We start from the raw sequence: 18789 nt of genomic DNA, 5'->3' as shown, positions 1-18789 counted from the left end.
TTTATTTTTTTCGATCTTTGATTCATAATTCTTTTTAGTTACAATTCGTATCTTTTTGGTAACAAAATTACGACTTATTTTATATTTATCCCAGTCACATTATAGTTTAGTTTCCTTGGCTTTTTTATGAAGAAAATCGCGTTTTTTTAGATCTGCCATGATTTCGTCTGTAAACCACACTTTCAATTTGAAATTATTGAAATATTGCTTCCTTTTGAATGGATCATGTCAAGCATCTACAACTTGTTATTTGTTATGAAATAATCGATCAATGAGGATGAATCCTTGGTGATTCTGGTATAATCGTCAACTAATTGATACAGTCCCATGAATTTAATCAGTTGTTTGATTTTTCGGGTGTAAGTTCTCTGTGCCCAAACATTCATAAAAATAATATCTTTCAAAATTAGTTCAAATTTCAATCCACTTTTGATATATATGGTAACTCCTCTCGTATGTCTGCTGGATGAATTATAAAGTACTAGCTCATATCCATTTATGTTAATTTCATAAAGAGCAATATCATCCGTAATGTGAGTTTCTGATAAACATACTAACAACATACTAACGAGATACAGTGCAACAAATCATCCAAGTCTTTGTGCATTTGTATAGAAAATGTGCCAACTGCTTATTTTTATTTTTATCCTTAACCTGAGCATTAACATCCACACCCTCACTTGCTATAGATCTGATTGTTCTGGAGTATCCATGGGAAAATTTTCCTTGTCACTTAAAAAAAAATATTAAATTTTTATTTTCAACTACATATCTTAATAGATAATTCGTTTTTTGTAAAACATTTACCCTTATCGTTATTTACATCTATAAAATTAACGACATTTTTTGTACATTTATTCAACTTATATAGATATGCATTCAGTTTGTAATTGAATTTGTAAATTAATTTGTTATACTCATTACTCATACAGTGAGGAATTGATATAACATGCAAATTTGTATGTAGACAGCTTTTGAGCTTACCATTGGGGAATGTTCCTCAATTTGGGTTATTACAGCAAATGCAAGTTTGAACAAAATAAAGTTGAGTTTGATTCATGAATTTCTCAAATTCACTTCGAAAAGTATTCAAATTGATGTTTCAAATGTTGGGTTTTAATTTTTAAAGGGATTTGTTTCTAATTCACATATTGAAATAATTTATACGTACCTAGATATTCTACTTTAAAAAAGGAAAATTATCTTTATAAATCAACAATTAAGGCAAAATATAAATTATAGTTCAGGACCACCTCCACAAGCCACATAAACAACAGTTGTTTTGTTATTTATTTATATAGAGGAAGATAGGTTAGGTGCACAAAATGTCATATGTCACAGAATGTCTCGGAACTCGGAACATAAGTAAACAGAACAGCACGCCTCAGAAATATGTCATCTTTGTTTGTCTCATACAGGTAACAGATTCATTGTCCTTTATTAGCTATAATCGATGTTTCCAAATGGTGAAATAGAAACGAATCCCTTTAAATGTTGAATGCATTATTTCATTCCTCTTTTTAAAGTATTTAAATAATTTTTTAAAGAAAAAGTTTGAAGTGATAAGTTTAAAATGCGTTGTTTTAGAGCTCTTTTATGAAACCTACTTGATTTTCGTCAGGAAGAACATTTCCCGTTTTCTAAAAAGTGGGTATTGTTTATTTCAAAAGTTATTTGATCCTCCTAATATAATAATAAAATCATGTAATGTGAAATCTTTTGTCAAATGGGGTAAGTTTTCGATAATGCTGTTCAGGCAAGCGAACGGTTTAATAATTGACAAAACTTTATGATTTTCAAGGTGGCGATTCAACATTTCACCTAACTCAACCAAATTGATCACATAAGAGAAATATTTTAACAGAATTGCTAGGTTTGAAGGTATTTGTTTTACTTCTGCACATTCTATTTGTATATATATACAGTGTGTTTCACTTCTCATGGAAACACCCCCGTATCTTCAGTAATATTCAAGGTGGAACGATGAAACTCTCAGGACTGATGGAAATGCTTAAAATACACCTATCACCTGAATGAGGTTGGTCAAAGTGATATACACTGTCCGCCACTCGCGATGGAACTCCCCATTTTTAGGTAAAACATATTACGGCGCAAAATAGTTCGCTTCCAATACCTGAACCCCTTCATTCTATCTGGAGAGTACTCTCAGGTATGAAAGATACAGATGCTGTGAGATGCTATCATCCATTTTGAGCCTATCTGAGGAAAATGTCACAGCACCACATTCTCAGATTATCGAGATAGTGATAGTTTGAAGCAGTGTGAAAAATTATTGATGGCGGCATCTATTATAACTGAAGAAGATTATTCGTAAGTTAAACTAACTCTGGTTGCTGAACATCCAAATTCTATCCCAACCAGAAGTGAGAGCTCTCGATTGATGAGCAAAAACTGCAAAAAATGGAAAGAATGTATATTCAAAGGTTCACATCTCAAAACTGTACAATTCTGAGCTTTGGCTGTGTACACTTTCAATCAGCACATCAAGAACTACAACATATCAAAATTTCGGCAAAATTCAAGGCAAGCCATTTCTCATAAGAAATGTGCGGGGTCCTTTATTAAAATATTGAGGAAACATTTTACCATCCGAAACAAAATTAATCTTCATACTCATTGCAACACCGAAACAACTGTCAATTTTTAAAGAAAAAATCGCACTCGGTGAACAGGTAGAATTTAGCTTATTTTACCTACTTGCTGAATTGTTGTCTGAAATCATTTAAAGGGATTGAGTTACATCAGTTTCATTGAATCATGCGGTGCCCTGAAATCACCATGGAAAACAGTTGCTCATTGATATTTACTGCCAACCTGACAATATTGTTGAAAGATCTTGTTATTTCTAGTATTGTTGTTCTTTGAATCACCGTTGTTCCTGTTGTTTCTGCCGTGTTTTTGTTCCCATTGTGTTTATTGTACCTGTATTTGTGTTGGATATTGTTCCTGTGTTCCAGTTGTTTTCTGTTCGTGAGTTCCTGTTCATATTTTAATATTTCTGAAGTTCCCATTTTAACTGATATCAGCTCATTTTGATTAACAAAGTTCAACTTGGCACGTCTGTCACTTCAAGCAAAAATTGAAATTGTTTTAATTGTTGTTGAAGGGGTGAGGTCTTATCGTGAAACGGCCGCTGAATTTAATAGAAGACACCCGCTAGAGGTAGCTGTACATCCTGGAACTGTACATTAAATATACAATCTATTCGTGAGCACCGGCCAAGTAACAAAGGACAGAAAAATTGTAAAACATCATATTGATGATGATACGATATTGGCGGCTCATTAAGCTGATCCTAGAATTAGTTTGAGGAACTTATCGCTTCAACTCAATATGAGCCGCAGTAAGATATGGAGGTGTTTAAAGAGGCATAAAATGCATGCTTTCAAACCCAAATTTTTACATACTTTGCACGAAGGAGATGAAATCCGCCGTATGGAGTATTGTTTATGGATGCAGGGAAATTATCTCAATGACAGGAATTTTTTAAAGTATATCTTATACAGTGATGAGGTTACCTTTACCACGAATGGTGTTGTATCTTCCCAGAGCAAGAGGTTTTGGGCTGAACAAAATCCAAATTGGGTGGTGAATTGTAGAGAATTGGTGTGGTATCCTGAACGAAAATATTATCGGGCCATTTTTTTTCGATCAAAATTTAAACGGACGACTATTCGTTGATTTTCTCGAAAATACATTTTCCGATGTGTTAGAAGATCTACCTTTGGATGTGAGACACAGCATGATTTATCAGTTAGATGGTTCACCAGTTCACAATAGTGGCATAGCAATTGGTTGAATAGGAATCTACCTATGAAATGGATAGGACCCAATAGCTCTCTCGTAGTATGGCCACCACGATCCCCAGATTTAACTCCACTGGATTTTCATTTATGGGGAAACTTTAAAAATAATGTTTATAAGGATAGGCCCACAAATAAGGTAGATCTCCGTGCAAGAATTATACAAGCGTGTAGAGAAATCACACTTAGAGAACTGAGAAGAGTTGGAGGAAATGATAGAAGGCGCATAGAAAAATGTGTTCGATTGGAGGGAAATTTCATAGAAGGCACGAAAATATAAAATTGTCAACAGTTAAATCATTTGAAATTGATATATTTTTTTTTTGAATGATGCAACTAATTTTCCTTTAATTCAGTATTTTAATATTTAATGTGACTCACAAAAAGGATTTAAAGCTTTATAATTTCTATTTAATTTTCTGCGAGCGCTTTCGACAGCTGGTTTTACTGTCATCATCTAGGCACTACTCAAACTGACGTGTCATCCTGTTGTATGTCTTTTTATAATTAAAATTTTTTATTTTTCTAATTATATTTATTATAATTTAGATAATTAAATAAAAGTTATAAAGCTTCAAATCCTTTTTGTTAATCACATTCAATATTAATATATATATATATATATATATATATATATATATATATATATATATATATATATATCTCGAAAGGTCAAATTTAGTTGACTGGTTATTATATAACTATAAATTATTTATGATTTGGGTATTTCAGTCAATATCAGCGGGCTATGGAAACACTATTTTTTGTTATTCAATACTTTCGGAAAATATATTTTTCTCCTTTATCAAGAATATCTACAAAATAAAGATCATGTGAACAATATACAGTAATAGATATGTTACAAAAACTCACCAAAGTTAGTATAAAATATAAAAAAAGGCATATAAATCCAAACATAAAAACGAAAAGTCAAACGCAAAATTTGACGTTGAAAATTTTGTTACAGCACCAGAGAGAATGTGATTATTATAATATTTACACATACAGTGAGATTTTAATGTAAGTGTAAGTGAAAAATTATTAGTACATGATATTGAAATTATTTGTTCAATTTTATTTATCAAAAGTTAAAACGTAATTGTAAATTTGACTTAAATTTTGTATTTCTGATTTTTTGTTTAAATTATTATTATGTTTACTTATGTGAACCATTTTTAGAAAAAGCCTTTTGAATTTATTATTTTCAACTGTTAAAATTTTAGTATTTTGACAATCCATAACATGACCTATAGAGATAACATGTTCAGCTAGTCCACAGGAACGTTTGTTCCTGTTCTACTTTATCTCCAATTCTTTGCAATTTTGTACTAGATGACCTTCTAACTGAAATTTTAAATAAAATAGAATATAATATCCCTCTTCTTAAACAATATGTTGATGATATATTCTTAGCACTCCCTTCAGATCTTATCGAAAACACTCTTGACTTTTTCAACTCTTTCAATCCACATCTTCAATTTACTTGTGACAAAGAAGTTAATGATTCTTTACCTTTTCTTGACATGAAAGTCGTCAGGTTTGAAGGAAACATTCTTAAGACTACGTGGCACAGAAAAACTATATGTAGCAATAGGTTCATTAGTTATTTTTCACAGCATTCTTTAAGGATGAAAACCTACTTAATTTTATCTCTTAAAGAAAAAGTCACCAGATTGTCTCATCCGGATTTTGTTAAAAATGATTTAAAATTTTTAAAAAGTACCTATTCTAATGAAAAATTCGTATCATCCTAAGCTTTTGAATAATTATTTATTCAACTTACCCAAATTCAATCTTAATTCAAGTTATCCAAATTTACCTACCCTAACCTCACATAGTATTAGGTATGAAATTACCGAAACAGGTAATCCCTCTTCTAATGAGAATAATCAAATTATATATAATTATTCTATAAGATATATTCCAAATTTAACCCCTAAATTACTTAATATATTTCGTGACATAAAAAGTATTAGAATTTCTACCAAGATTTATAAAACAATTTCAACCCTATATTCTGAAATCAAAACCCCTCTCAGCAACAAAGAAAAATCTAATGTTATATATAGTTCTTCTTGTAATTCAATTTACATTGGTGAGACCAGTCGTAATCTATCTGGAAGAATCACTTCACATAAAAGTGACTGCAGACTAAACAAACGTTCCTGTGGACTAGCTGAACATGTTATCCCTTCAGATCATGTTATGGATTATCAAAATACTAATATATACATACATATATATATATATATATATATATATATATATATATATATATATATATATATATATATATATATATATATATATATAATATAACTCGAAGATTCTCACGGATAAAGTATGATGAGCTGTTTTCTCGGGTTTCACTCCGTGTTCTGTGTATTTTCTCCCCATAAGGATTATTTTCACAACGTTTCGGCAAAGTCTCATTTGCCATCTTCTGGTGATGTCTGGTTTTTTCAACTAGACTGATTAATTCGAACTCTGTGTCTCAATCTATAGGGATGGATGTTTCCCTTTACCTGCGTTGCTGCCACTACCTGTGTTTGCTCGACTACCTGTTTTGGTCTTATTACCTGAGCTGCCTCTCCTGTCTCTGTTATTGTACCTGTATTGTCATGTACCGAGTTTTGCCTCTGGAGTTGAGCAGTCTGATTGCTTGTGCGAAGTGATAAAACGGATCTCCATGTTGATGGTAATCTTTGCGCATCATCCCTCTTGTTCATATTATTAGGTCGTTTTTCAATTTCGATTGCCTCTCTGATTGTTCGTGAGTAAAAGTTTTCGTTGCTTGCTAGCATTTTTCTGTTGTCGAAATTGATGTTATGTCCTGTTTGAAGTACGTGTTGGAAGAGAGAAGACGTGGTGACTTTTCCCTTCACTGCTAGTTTGTGTTCATCTTTGCGAATGTTGATTCGTCTGTTGGTCTGGCCGATGTAAGTCCTGTCACAATCATGGCATGGTACTTCATACACTCCTTGTGATTCCAGTGGTATCTGATCCTTGGGATCACGAAGCATGGACCTTATTGTTCGTTCTGGTACGAACGAAGTTGATATGTTATGTCGGTGAAGAATTCTGCTGATTTTATCTGTTGTTCCTGCAATATATGGTAGTGTGGTTGTTATGACCGGTGTATCTCGAGTTTTTTGTTGAAAATACACAGAACACGGAGCGAAACCCGAGTATATAAATATATATATATATATATATATATATATATATATATATATATATATATATATATATATATATATATATATATACAGGGTGTGCCATATAAAACTCCGCGGGCAAATATCTAAAAAATGAAAAAGAATATCTATATTTCGTGAAAGCAGATAATTTTGGTGTCGAAAGGTCCTCTTATTTACGTGATCCAGCACCAGGCGTCATCCGTTAGGGCGTCGCGACACCGACGCCAGTTTTTTTAAATAGTAACCCAGTATTTTCAATTGGTTTTTGGATTCTGCATTAAATTCTGAATTCAGCCATATAGCACACTTGTAGTTTTCCTTGAATACTGATGAAAAAAGTCAATTTTATTGCTTATTATAAAGAGGGCCAATGAATAAGTCAAAATAAATGCAATATTGTATTTATCGATCTGTCAGATTTGATGAATTTGTATTCAGTTTTGTGTTGGTTTTTCGTAAAATTGAAAAATGGTTCAATTTTCAAATGCAGAAAAGTTGAATATGATATGTATTTATGGCGGAGCAAGAAGGAATTCAAAAGGAGCAGTGATAATATACGCTAATAGGTATCCTGACAGAAAATTACCGTCAAACAAAACATTCGCTGGGTTATCCAAATCTTTGGCACGAAATGGATCATCATGATGATGATCAGTTTCAGAAAAAAATATTATGGAGTGATGAAAGCCGTTTCCATAACAACGGTATTATAAACATAATTGTCACTATTGGTCTGACGTGAACCCTCATTGGGTGCAAGAAACGAGATTTCAGTCTGTGTGGGGGGTTAATGTTTGGTGCGGAATCATTGATGGTTATTTGATAGTACCTCATTTTTTCAACGGAATTCTCAATGGGGAGAGATGCTTGGTTTTTCTACAACATGTGTTGTCGAATCTCTTGGAGAATTTACCAATACAAACTCGACTGAATATGTGGTTTCAACAAGATGTGGCACCTCCACGTAATAATAGAATAGTTACCCAATATTTGGATGATGCTTTCAATGAGAAATGGATTGGAAATAAAGGTCCAATACCATGGTCAGCTCGAAGTCCAGATATTACTCCTCTAGATTTCTTTTTCTGGGGATATATCGAAGACTTAGTTTATATATGACGTCCACAAAATGTAGATGATTTGAAAAATAGTATCACAAATATTTGTGCTTCCATATCGCGAGAGACGCTTTTAGCTGTCGTGAATCGGGAATTACTAAAAAGATGCAATATGTGTATTCTACGTGAAGGAAGGCAGTTCTAACACTTACTAAAATGATTCTTGTTATCACTAATTTGAAACACTCATTTTAATTTGTACAGAAATGCGCAACTAGATAAAATTGAACAGACAATGAAATCATAACTGATGGATTCATTTTAATAAACTCATATTATTGCATTCATTTTGACTTATTCATGGCCCTCTTTATAATACGCAATAAAATTGCCTTTTTTCATCAGTATTCAAGAAAAACTACAAGTGTGCTATATAGCTGAATTCAGAACTTATTGCAGGATTCAAAAACCAATTGAAAATATTGGGTTAACATTTAAAATAATTGGCATCGGTGTCGCCACGCCCTAACGGATGACGTCTAGTGGTGGATCTCTACATAAATAAGAGGACCCTTTTACACCAAAATTATCTGTTTTCACGAGATAATTTTGGTGTCGAAAGGTCCTCTTATTTACATGATCCAGCACCAGGCGTCATCCGTTAGGGCGTCGCCCTAACACCCTGTATATATATATATATATATATATATATATATATATATATATATATATAATAAATATATATATATATATATATATATAAATATATATAATAAAAGGACCTTTCGACACCAAAATTATCTGCTTTCACGAAATATGGATATTCTTTTTTATTTTTTAGATATTTGCCCGCGGAGTTTTATATGGCACACCCTGTATATATGTGTGTATATATAATATATATATATATATATATATATATATATATATATAATATATATAAATATATATATATATATATATATATATATATATAATATATATATATATATATATATATATATATATATATATATATAATATATATATATATATATATATATATATATATATATATATATATATATTCGTCACAAGTTATTTCCCACTATGAAAAGCAGAAATTGATTTCATTTGGTCGATTTTGACCAATCGATAGACCTGTTTCGGGGTGATTGCCCCATCATCAGTAACGGGCATGGTCTCTTCAGAACGGTGTGAACCGTTCATGATACTCAGGTATCATGACCAAACAAATATAATTCCAGCTAGTCATAGAATCCCTCTGCAGTTGATTCAGTGGAGTGTCCACTGCGTCACCTGCAGCATCTTTCCTCGAATTTTTAATCGGTACTTTGATGAGCTGTCGCGAATGATAGGAAGCGTCGTCAAGAACTATTATACTATTCACATCCAAATTTGGGATCAATTTGTTTTCAAACCATTCCTCAAAAATATTATGTCATGTTCTAATGGTCGGTCGGTAGCCAAGCGGTTCGGCGTGGGTTCTTTGTTCACTCACTCGAATTGACTGCCGTGTTGGTCGGTGGTTCAAGCCCTAGTCTGAACGATCGATCTTCACTTGCTATCGTCCAACCCGTGTTAGGAATCACAGTTAAAAGGTAAGACCTCGTTAATCCTTAGCTCGCATAAGTTTCGACTTCTGAGGGTTGTCGTTCGTAGGGGTGCGATAGCTGGTTAACGGAAAAACATATTTTTAAACAGAATGATTGTCAACATTGCAGTCCCCAAGTTTTTTTCCACATAATTTCAAAGAAATCGGAACCCATTCTTTACTTCCTCCACAATGCACAATGATCAGTCGCGATCCTTTGTTTGCAGGCATGTTAGGCGTACACCTTCTCGAACCATTAGTCCACCCTTTCGTAACTGTGTCGTGAGTGTCATACGAAGTTTCGCCCAAGTAGAAAATTTGTCGTTGTTCTTGTCTATATTTAGTTGTTTGTTCTAAGTATTTGTTACGCAATTCACTATTCTTCTGCTTTCTATAACTGCTGTCGTTTGTTTATTATTTTGAATTTAAATCCTAGTTTCTTTATCCAATTCTGAAAGAGTTTTGTCACAGCTGCTCACCTTATGGTCGGAAGTATTCAATTTCTTCCTTATGATTTCAGTTGTAGGAATCTCATTGCTTTTGTAACAGTCGTATACTGTTTTTTTGACGATTTTATCAGATGAACATCAATATTCAAATGCATCCGAATTTTATTCACTGGTATCTCTTTTTCGCATTGTTCACCATCGCTATTGCAATCACTACACAAGAAAAAGTCTGCGTTGTTATCACACTCGTTATTACTATTAGTACTTGTCCAAGGACGCCACATTTTAAACAGATAACAAAAATTTCAAGTAATTATTACTGCACCAATATCGAATTTCAACAGTCAAATCGCGATCAGTTCCTGAACGGAACATTGACAACACGCCGGATATAAACATCCTCGCATTCTATTCGTCACTGAAACATGACCTCAAATTTAATTTTATGACTCTTCAGCCATTCATAAAACTTGGTTAGTAGAAATTATCCAATTGAACCATCAATTCTTCAGTCCACTTGGATTACTTGGCAGCGACATCATTTCTTTGTAATAGTTTTTATGGCCATTGAGCTCGCCGACAGCTTTAACTATTCACAATATCGGTTACTTAGACTAAACCTACACCAGAACAAAGCACCCACGTCGAATCAACCGGCTACCGACCGACCAACCGATCGATTGGTAGCCAAACTTCTGAACACCATACGGAATTCAAATGTTTGAGGACCAAAGCAAGATATATTATGAAGTAAAGTAGAAAATATTGTTGAAAGGAATATGTATCAGATATTTTTTCAAAATTTCTCTAGAAAAACAGTATTAACTGAAAAACTATATGCTCTTTGGAAAACGCTGCAGTACACAGAGAAGAGCAAGAGCATGAAATCTCTGATTAAATCTGACTTATTAAGTGCCGTTGAAGCAATTAGGAAGGAATATACAAGAAGTACTTGAAATACTTAACGGAAAAGGGGTAGTCATGGTGTCAATGGAAAAGGTGTAGTTGATCTCTCACTAAAAAAAATGGCAAAATCCAGTAAAAACATGTGTACTTCCATGGAAACATCTTCCGATAAATGGGAAAGTCCAGGTTATTCTATCTCACCTGTGAATGGGTCATACTCGACTCACCCATGGCACCCTATAGAAGTACACAGAAGTAATTTCACTTCCGGTCGGCGTCGAGGTTCGATCACAAAATATGTACCATAATCTGACTTCATCATTGACAAGGTGGTGAAATAAACGTATATTTTGTAAAGTAAGACTATACAATTTAGAGCAAAAACTCATGCTTATCTATTCTAAAGGTTTTTCAGAATAATGAGTTTTTGTTTTTTTTTTACATTTGTTTCCAAATTTCTATTGGCGAATTTCAAAGTATAATGAATCCTTACCCCTAAATAATGCAAAGGAAAATTATCACAAGGGTGAGAAATGTTGATTTTTGAAAACATTGTTTTGTGCTGGTTGCTTATGCAATCAGTGGCATATAAATTGTTAAAATGATTAAGAAATTCTGTGTCTAGAATAATGATACTTTGTAAAAATTAATCTTTAGGCATATATAAACTTCCAAACAGTTTGGCTTCTCTGTATTACTGTATGCCTTGAAATAACTATATACATGTGTTTCATTCAATGTGGTACTAGCCGCCACGCCGTGTCAAAAATTTTTTTCTTAAAAATTTTCTCAAAAGATATCCACAAACATAGCCCAAGCTGTTGCCTTCGGAAGTGGCTAGAGTTCTATAATCATTTGTCTCTACTCTCAAAGGTTTATGTCAGCAACTGTAATTTTAGATAAAATCTCACTAGTATCTTCTATACAGTTAGTTCCTTCTGCCTGTGTGAAATACTGAAGAGTTAACGTGTTTTTGAAAGCTTTGGTAATTTGAATAGGAGTTGGGTTTCTGGCATTTCCACAAGTATTTCTCAGTTGACCTAAATAATTTTCCACACAGTCCTGATTTATATTCCTCATCAATTTGTAGGAGTGTCCTTCACTATGTAGGTTTTTCCAAAGTTGCAGAAATGCCGAAATTGTTATCTGCCACCCCTCAATGAATCTCATTTGTTCAGTCGTGTTTTTTCCTTTTTTACAGTTAACTTGCCAAAAATTATTTTCATTTCTTTCAGAAAATTAATTTGTTTTTATGTTCCAAAAAAAAGGTTTATTGAAATCTTTGACATCGTCAAATCGATTTGAATTCAAAATATCAAACACTTTATCCATTTTTTCAATGAATGTAGCCGTTCCTATTGCTGCTGATATCTGATTGGAAAAATTGAATGCCGACATCACCCTGCACCCTTTTGAAATTAGACAAGAATTTTTCACAAATACAAAACCACCACTTCCAACGACTCACTCTGTAATAATATTCCATGCCTCAACTTGACTCACTTAAAAGCATCAGATTCAGTCGGCTGAGCATAAAATTCGAGGTGGGGAATCTCGTTTAACTGTCAATAATGATTTAACAAGTGTGTACTATATTTCATAGATGCGTCGAGTCCTCACATCTAATGTTATAATTACCCCTCTGTTAGGTTGCGCTTGGAGTTTTTATTCAGATACTATGTGCATTGGTTTAATGTACATGACTCAATCTTCATGCCTGTTCACTAGTCTATCTCAGATGCGATAGTTTCTTGAATTTCCCGTTTCATTGTGAATTGGATTCATTGGTTATGGGAGTTTAGACATAATAGAAGAGAAACGAAACGAATTTTCAAAAATAATTTATGTTACTGTACCTAGGTACTGGTAAGTTGCTCAAATATCAATGAAACCCTTTTATCCATTTTCACATACTCACTTATATCTCCTATACAAACATTTTTCTATTGTAAAATGATTACTCCTAATCCTTATCGATTTTACATCAAATCAAAATGCTTTCTGATGGTTGTGCTTATGCCACTTATTTTCACATAATAGGTCTTTTATAGTATGGCACCATACAATATTTACAACACCCTATAGTATTCACAACTCGAAACTAAAAAGCGCCTGAAAAAATATCTGCATTTGTCTTATTACTCAGACTCTTTGAAAATCTCATTAAAAAACAGGAATTGAGTTTGAATATTACTGGAGTTTTTTCCCGACACCAAATCGTTATTTTAACACCTCGACACGTGTTTTGATCACCAAGTGATCATTTCAAGAGGAACATTAAGAAATTCGGTCTGTTTAAACTCATTCTTAGACATTCAATCTCTGTCAATTTATCTTTTTCAGAGATTAATGGAAGAAAAACAGAGAAAAGCAAAAGAAGAAAGTGAAATGTTGGAAAAAGCTAAAAAAGCGAAAAGAGAAGCATTTGAGAAAGAAAAATTGTTGAAAACTTATAAAGTTCTGCGTGAATTAGATGGAAAGAAAGATTCGAAATCCAAAAAGAGATTCAGCTCAACAAGTAGTAGCAGTAGTTCTGACAGTGATCACTCAAGGTAATTAATAGTTACTAGTTTGTATTTGTTGGTAATAATTACTTCTGAAAAAATACAAAATCTGTATTTTAATTTATACCAGGCTAATTGCATGATCTACATGTCGGTTTAGGAATCACATTTTTGGTAATTTTTAGGGGGCGTAAAATAAGATCCAGATCCAGATCTAACAAGAGAAAGAGGTCTTCGAGTGGTTCAAGAAGTAAATCAAGGGAAAAACATTATTCATCAAGAAGACACCGTAGATAATTTTGAATGTTCATAAACGTTGTTTCCAGTTTATTGATCCATATATAAGATGTATAAGTTTAAATTTTCAATAAAAGTGATCTACTTCATTACTTTCCTACTTTCTAATTTATGTTGATTCCAGAATGATTCTCGTTACTCTTCATTTGGTTGATAATTCTAATATTTAATTCGTGTTGAAATGACCAGTGCATAATTTTACTTCTCTATTCTTTTGCACCCAGTTAATGAGCTGATATAACTACTCAACTATGAGTAGGTATTGCCAGGTATTGCAGAAAAATATCATCCAGAAAAATAACCATTTATAAAGATCATATGAAGCACAACTGCTACTGCAAATGTTAATAATGGTGTACCATCAGAAATATACAAAACAAGATCTGTAGGTATATTCCGCAATTTACGCCAAACTTTTGATTATGTACATTTCTTCAGAAGCTTCTTCAGCTGTGTGGAATTCGAGAAACTGCATTTAACTGGTTCAAATCATATCGTGTTGGCAGGAAACATCAAAATATGTTGCAAATAAAAAAGGGCAGATTAGTACAATTCATTTAGATAGTACATAGATTTGAAGTTCCATGTGGAGGTATGTAAGCTCCAATATTATTCTCCTTGTTTATAGCTGACATAGTTGAAATGAATCAAGTTGCATACAACTATCTTTTGGATTTACTTGAAAGATGAATTTGGGGAAATCAGATGTATCTTAACCTAGAAAAAAATCAAATATCTAATCTGTCATACAAGATAGAAGTTTCTCAACAACCCCCTTCAATTAATTTAATTTAATTCATTAAAGAGTAACACCCAATTGAGTTGAATAGATTTTCACAATTAATTATGTATTTATTTATTCATTAACGGGTAACACCCAATTAAGTTTAAGATATTTCACAATAAATTATATGAATACAACAAATAATTACATCTAACTTACTTGTTAAAAGTAAAACTAATTTATTAATAAAGAATAACTGTGAGAAAATAAATTTACTGAATTGAAATATCAATTAAATAAATGAATGATTAAAATATGGAAAATTCAATAATTGAGGATGTTTGTGTTTATATTTATTACCATTTATAATTTATTTCTGAGCGAGCGTAATGCAAACTTGAATTTTGTTTCGTTCAATGAAAAGAAGACCAAATCAACTTTATTACCACCAATAGCAACTTTAGACAGGGGAGAATGTTTACTGTAGTTACAACGATGAAAATCTATTGCAAATGTTTCTGTATTTCTTGTACTTCTAGAAGGAACATGTAAGCCAATTTGTGCTAGCAATGAAGGGCAGTTAATAAGAGAATTTAAGAATTGGAATAAGAGTTTTAAGTCACTTTCCACTCTATGACTACTTAGCTTCATTATATCTGCAACCCTACGAATATCATCTAATGAATGGTCCTTCAAGGGCATTTTTAACTTGAACGCCAAAAATTTAAGAAATTTGTTTTGTTCCCGTTTAATGTTAAGTCCAGGACTTTCATAGGTGGGTGACCAAATGGAACTGCAATAATCTAAGACTGATCTTACCAGGGTGAAATACAGCAATTTTATACGTTCAATATTTATACATCAATATGCGAAACCTTGAAAGTATGAGAAATAAAGACTATCATTTTTGTTGCCTTATTTATAATATAATTATAATACAGGTGAATGCCCATGTTTTGTCCATTACTACACCCAAATCAGTTGCGAATTCGACACGTGATAAAAGTTCTCAGGATATGTTGTAATCATATTTTATGGGTTTTAGTACTCAGATAGTATGTCATACATATTTACATTTATTCACATAGAACATCATATCTGATTTGAAAGGGTTATATTTTTAGGAGTGATTAATTTTTTGGGAAAGAAAGTTTTTGGCTTTCTACTACTCCATCTGATACAAAAAAATGGATGAGAGAATCTTCCAAAGAAAGGAAGGAATAATCAATTTGAAAATAAATAACTCTATACATGGATGTGTAGATCATATGAAAGTAGCTGTTTCAGGAGGACTTTCTTTCAGTTTGTGTCTGAAAGTTACTTCTTTGCATGATCTACACATCCATGTATAGAGTTATTTATTTTCAAATTGATTATTCCTTCCTTTCTTTGGAAGATTCTCTTATCCATTTTTTTGTATCAGATGGAGTAGTAGAAAGCCAAAAACTTTCTTTCCCAAAAACATCATATCATTTTGAGAACACCATTCACTAAAGATACTTAAATCTATTTGTAATACTTAGCAATCATCTGGTGTTTGAACTGTCCTAAACATTTTAAAATCATCTGCAAAAAGAAGAAGAAGAATAATCGAAAGAGTTATGGATTTTTTTTGAAAATTATTTTATTCAGGGTGGGGGTTGATTTTCTGCTTGACAAAATATTTTGACATAGGCATCTTTTCAACTACGCTGAAATGAATGCATTCCAAGGAAAAAAAAATTCCGAAGAATAATCGAAAGAGTTATGAATTTTTCTTTGAAAATTATTTAATTCGGTGTAGGTACAAGTGCAGGTACAAATACAACTGATTACCTGACAAGGCATAAATACGCTTTACGAAGCCTAAAAGGTAGTCATCGGACAGCAAGCCATGATGGTTAAACCTCTGAAGAAGCTAGCGACTCGCGCGAGCGAAACGTCAGGAAGAAATTCCAAAAATCCACGGCTTTCAAACTCGAAAAGCAATGATACTGAAAACCTAAGCCGTGAAAGTCTAAACCATTTTGTCATAAAATTGCTTCACTATGCATGGAACTGTGGAATAACTTTGTTCTCATAGTGACCCAATCTAATCCTTTATTAAAACAATGATAAAAATAAAAACAACAATAAAAATTTAATTGGTGCTCCGGGGCGACTTCATTGATTCCAGTGGCGTATTTGCTTTTTCAGCTGCAGGAAAATCCTTCCGTGAAAATAATTCCTTGCTTATCACGCGTTTGAGTTATACACTGCGAAAAAGAAATTTTCAGAAAAATTATTTTCGATACCTTTTGCTTAGACGATATATATAGTGGGATATATCACAATGACCCAGTCTAACCCTTCCGTGAAAATAATTCCCTGCTTACGACGCGTTTAGGTCATACACTGCGAAAAAGAAATTTTCAGAAAAAATTTTTCAATACATTTCGCAACCGACTGCTTAGACGATATATAGTAAGATGTGATCACAGTGACCCAATCTAATGCTTCCGTGGAAATAATTCCTTGCCTACGACGCGTTTGGGTCATACACTGTGAAAAAGAAATTTTCAGAAAAAAAATTTCGATACCTTTCACAACCGACTGCTTAGACGATATATACTAAGATGTGATCATAGTGACCGCATCTAATCCTTCCGTGAAAATAATTTCTTGCCTACGACGCGTTTGGGTCATACACTGCGAAAAAGAAATTTTCGAAAAAAAAAATTTTTTGATACCTTTTGCATCCGACTGCTTAGACGATATATAATGGGATGTGATCACAGTGATCCAGTCTAACATTTCCTTGGACATATCTCCTTGTTTACGACGCGTTTGGGTCATACACTGCGAAAAAGAAATTTTCGAAAAAAATATTTTTGCTACCTTTTGCAACCGACTGCTTAGACGATATATAGTAAGATGTGATCACAGTAACCCAGTCTGACATTTCCTTGAAAATAATTCCTTGCTTACGACGCGTTTGGGTATGACCCAAAGAAGATGTGATCACAGTGACCCAGTCTAACACATCCTTGAAAATAATTCGTTGCTTACGACGCGTTTAGGTTATACACTGCGAAAAAGAAATTTTCAGAAAAAATTTTTCGATACATTTCGCAACCGACTGCTTAGACGATATATAGTAAGATGTGATCACAGTGACCCAATCTAATCCTTCCGTGGAAATAATTCCTTGCTTACGACGCGTTTGGGTCATACTCTGCGAAAAAGAAATTTTCGAAAAAAATATTTTTGATACCTTTCGCAACCGACTGCTTAGACGATATATAATGCAATGTGATCACAGTGACCCAATCTAATCCTTCCGTGAAAATAATTCCTTGCTTACGACGCGTTTGGGTCATACACTGCGAAAAATAAATTTTCGAAAAAAATATTTTTCATATATTTTGCAACCGACTGCTTTGACGATATATAGTAAGATGTGATTACAGTGACCCAGTCTTAACATATCCTTGAAAATAATTCCTTGCTTACGACGCGTTTGGGTCATACACTGTAAAAAGAAATTTTCAGAGAATAAATTTCGATACCGTTCGCAACCGACTGCTTAGACGATATATAGTGAGATGTGATCATAGTGACCGCATCTAATCCTTCCGTGGAAATTTGGAAATATATATATATATATATATATATATATATATATATATATATATATATATATATATATATATATATATATATATATATATATATATATATATATATATATATATATATATATATATATATATATATATATATATATATATATATTTGCTTGCTTATTCGGGTGCGTTACCTACTATAACCACTGATGAAATTCACTCATGAATATGTAATTGGCAATCGCTATTTCGAAATAGGAAACTTATCATAGGTTTGATAAGTTTTCAGTTTTTGTGATCCCAAACGCATGCTATTTTTGGAATCACCACAGCATTCACTCCATTCTCATCGACAAAATCTAGTAATCTACGGAGACTGTTGAAAATGACCCTGGTATTTGGTTTTTGATAATAGTGATCTTTGGCACTAAATGAAAAATCCACTTACCTTCCACGAATAGATTGGCCAACCCCCCTGACTTCTGATTTTGTCGGAGAAGTTGGTCTATTCGTCCGAATCTGCGCCTAAAATGGGATTTATATATTTTCCTTCTTTGAATAACTAAAATACATGTTACTTACTTGAAATGTACTGCTATATCCTGTGACATTCCCCAGACACGCAATGTGTAAGGGCAAAATGGTTTGG

At 32.7% G+C, this 18789-nt stretch overlaps 1 protein-coding gene across 1 annotated transcript in view; it reads left to right on the top strand.

The window, feature by feature from the left end:
• The window catches only part of LOC111513928 (nuclear cyclophilin protein Moca-cyp), a 111386-nt gene extending 97462 nt beyond the window's left edge, over positions 1-13924 (top strand). Inside the window, 3 exon segments of the mRNA XM_074170314.1 lie at positions 8924-8965; positions 13375-13583; positions 13721-13924. Of these exon segments, the coding sequence (XP_074026415.1) occupies positions 8924-8965; positions 13375-13583; positions 13721-13832 (363 nt within the window). The 3' untranslated portion in view covers positions 13833-13924.
• Positions 13925-18789: the final 4865 nt, after the last annotated feature.

Source organism: Leptinotarsa decemlineata, unplaced genomic scaffold, assembly GCF_025532065.1.
Source record: "Leptinotarsa decemlineata unplaced genomic scaffold, Ldec_3_MD MMD2_P_RNA_scaffold_8, whole genome shotgun sequence".
NCBI classification, from domain to species: domain Eukaryota; kingdom Metazoa; phylum Arthropoda; class Insecta; order Coleoptera; family Chrysomelidae; genus Leptinotarsa; species Leptinotarsa decemlineata.
The sequence above is the reverse complement of the archived record's forward strand: the minus strand, read 5'-3'. Positions and strand labels throughout refer to the sequence as shown.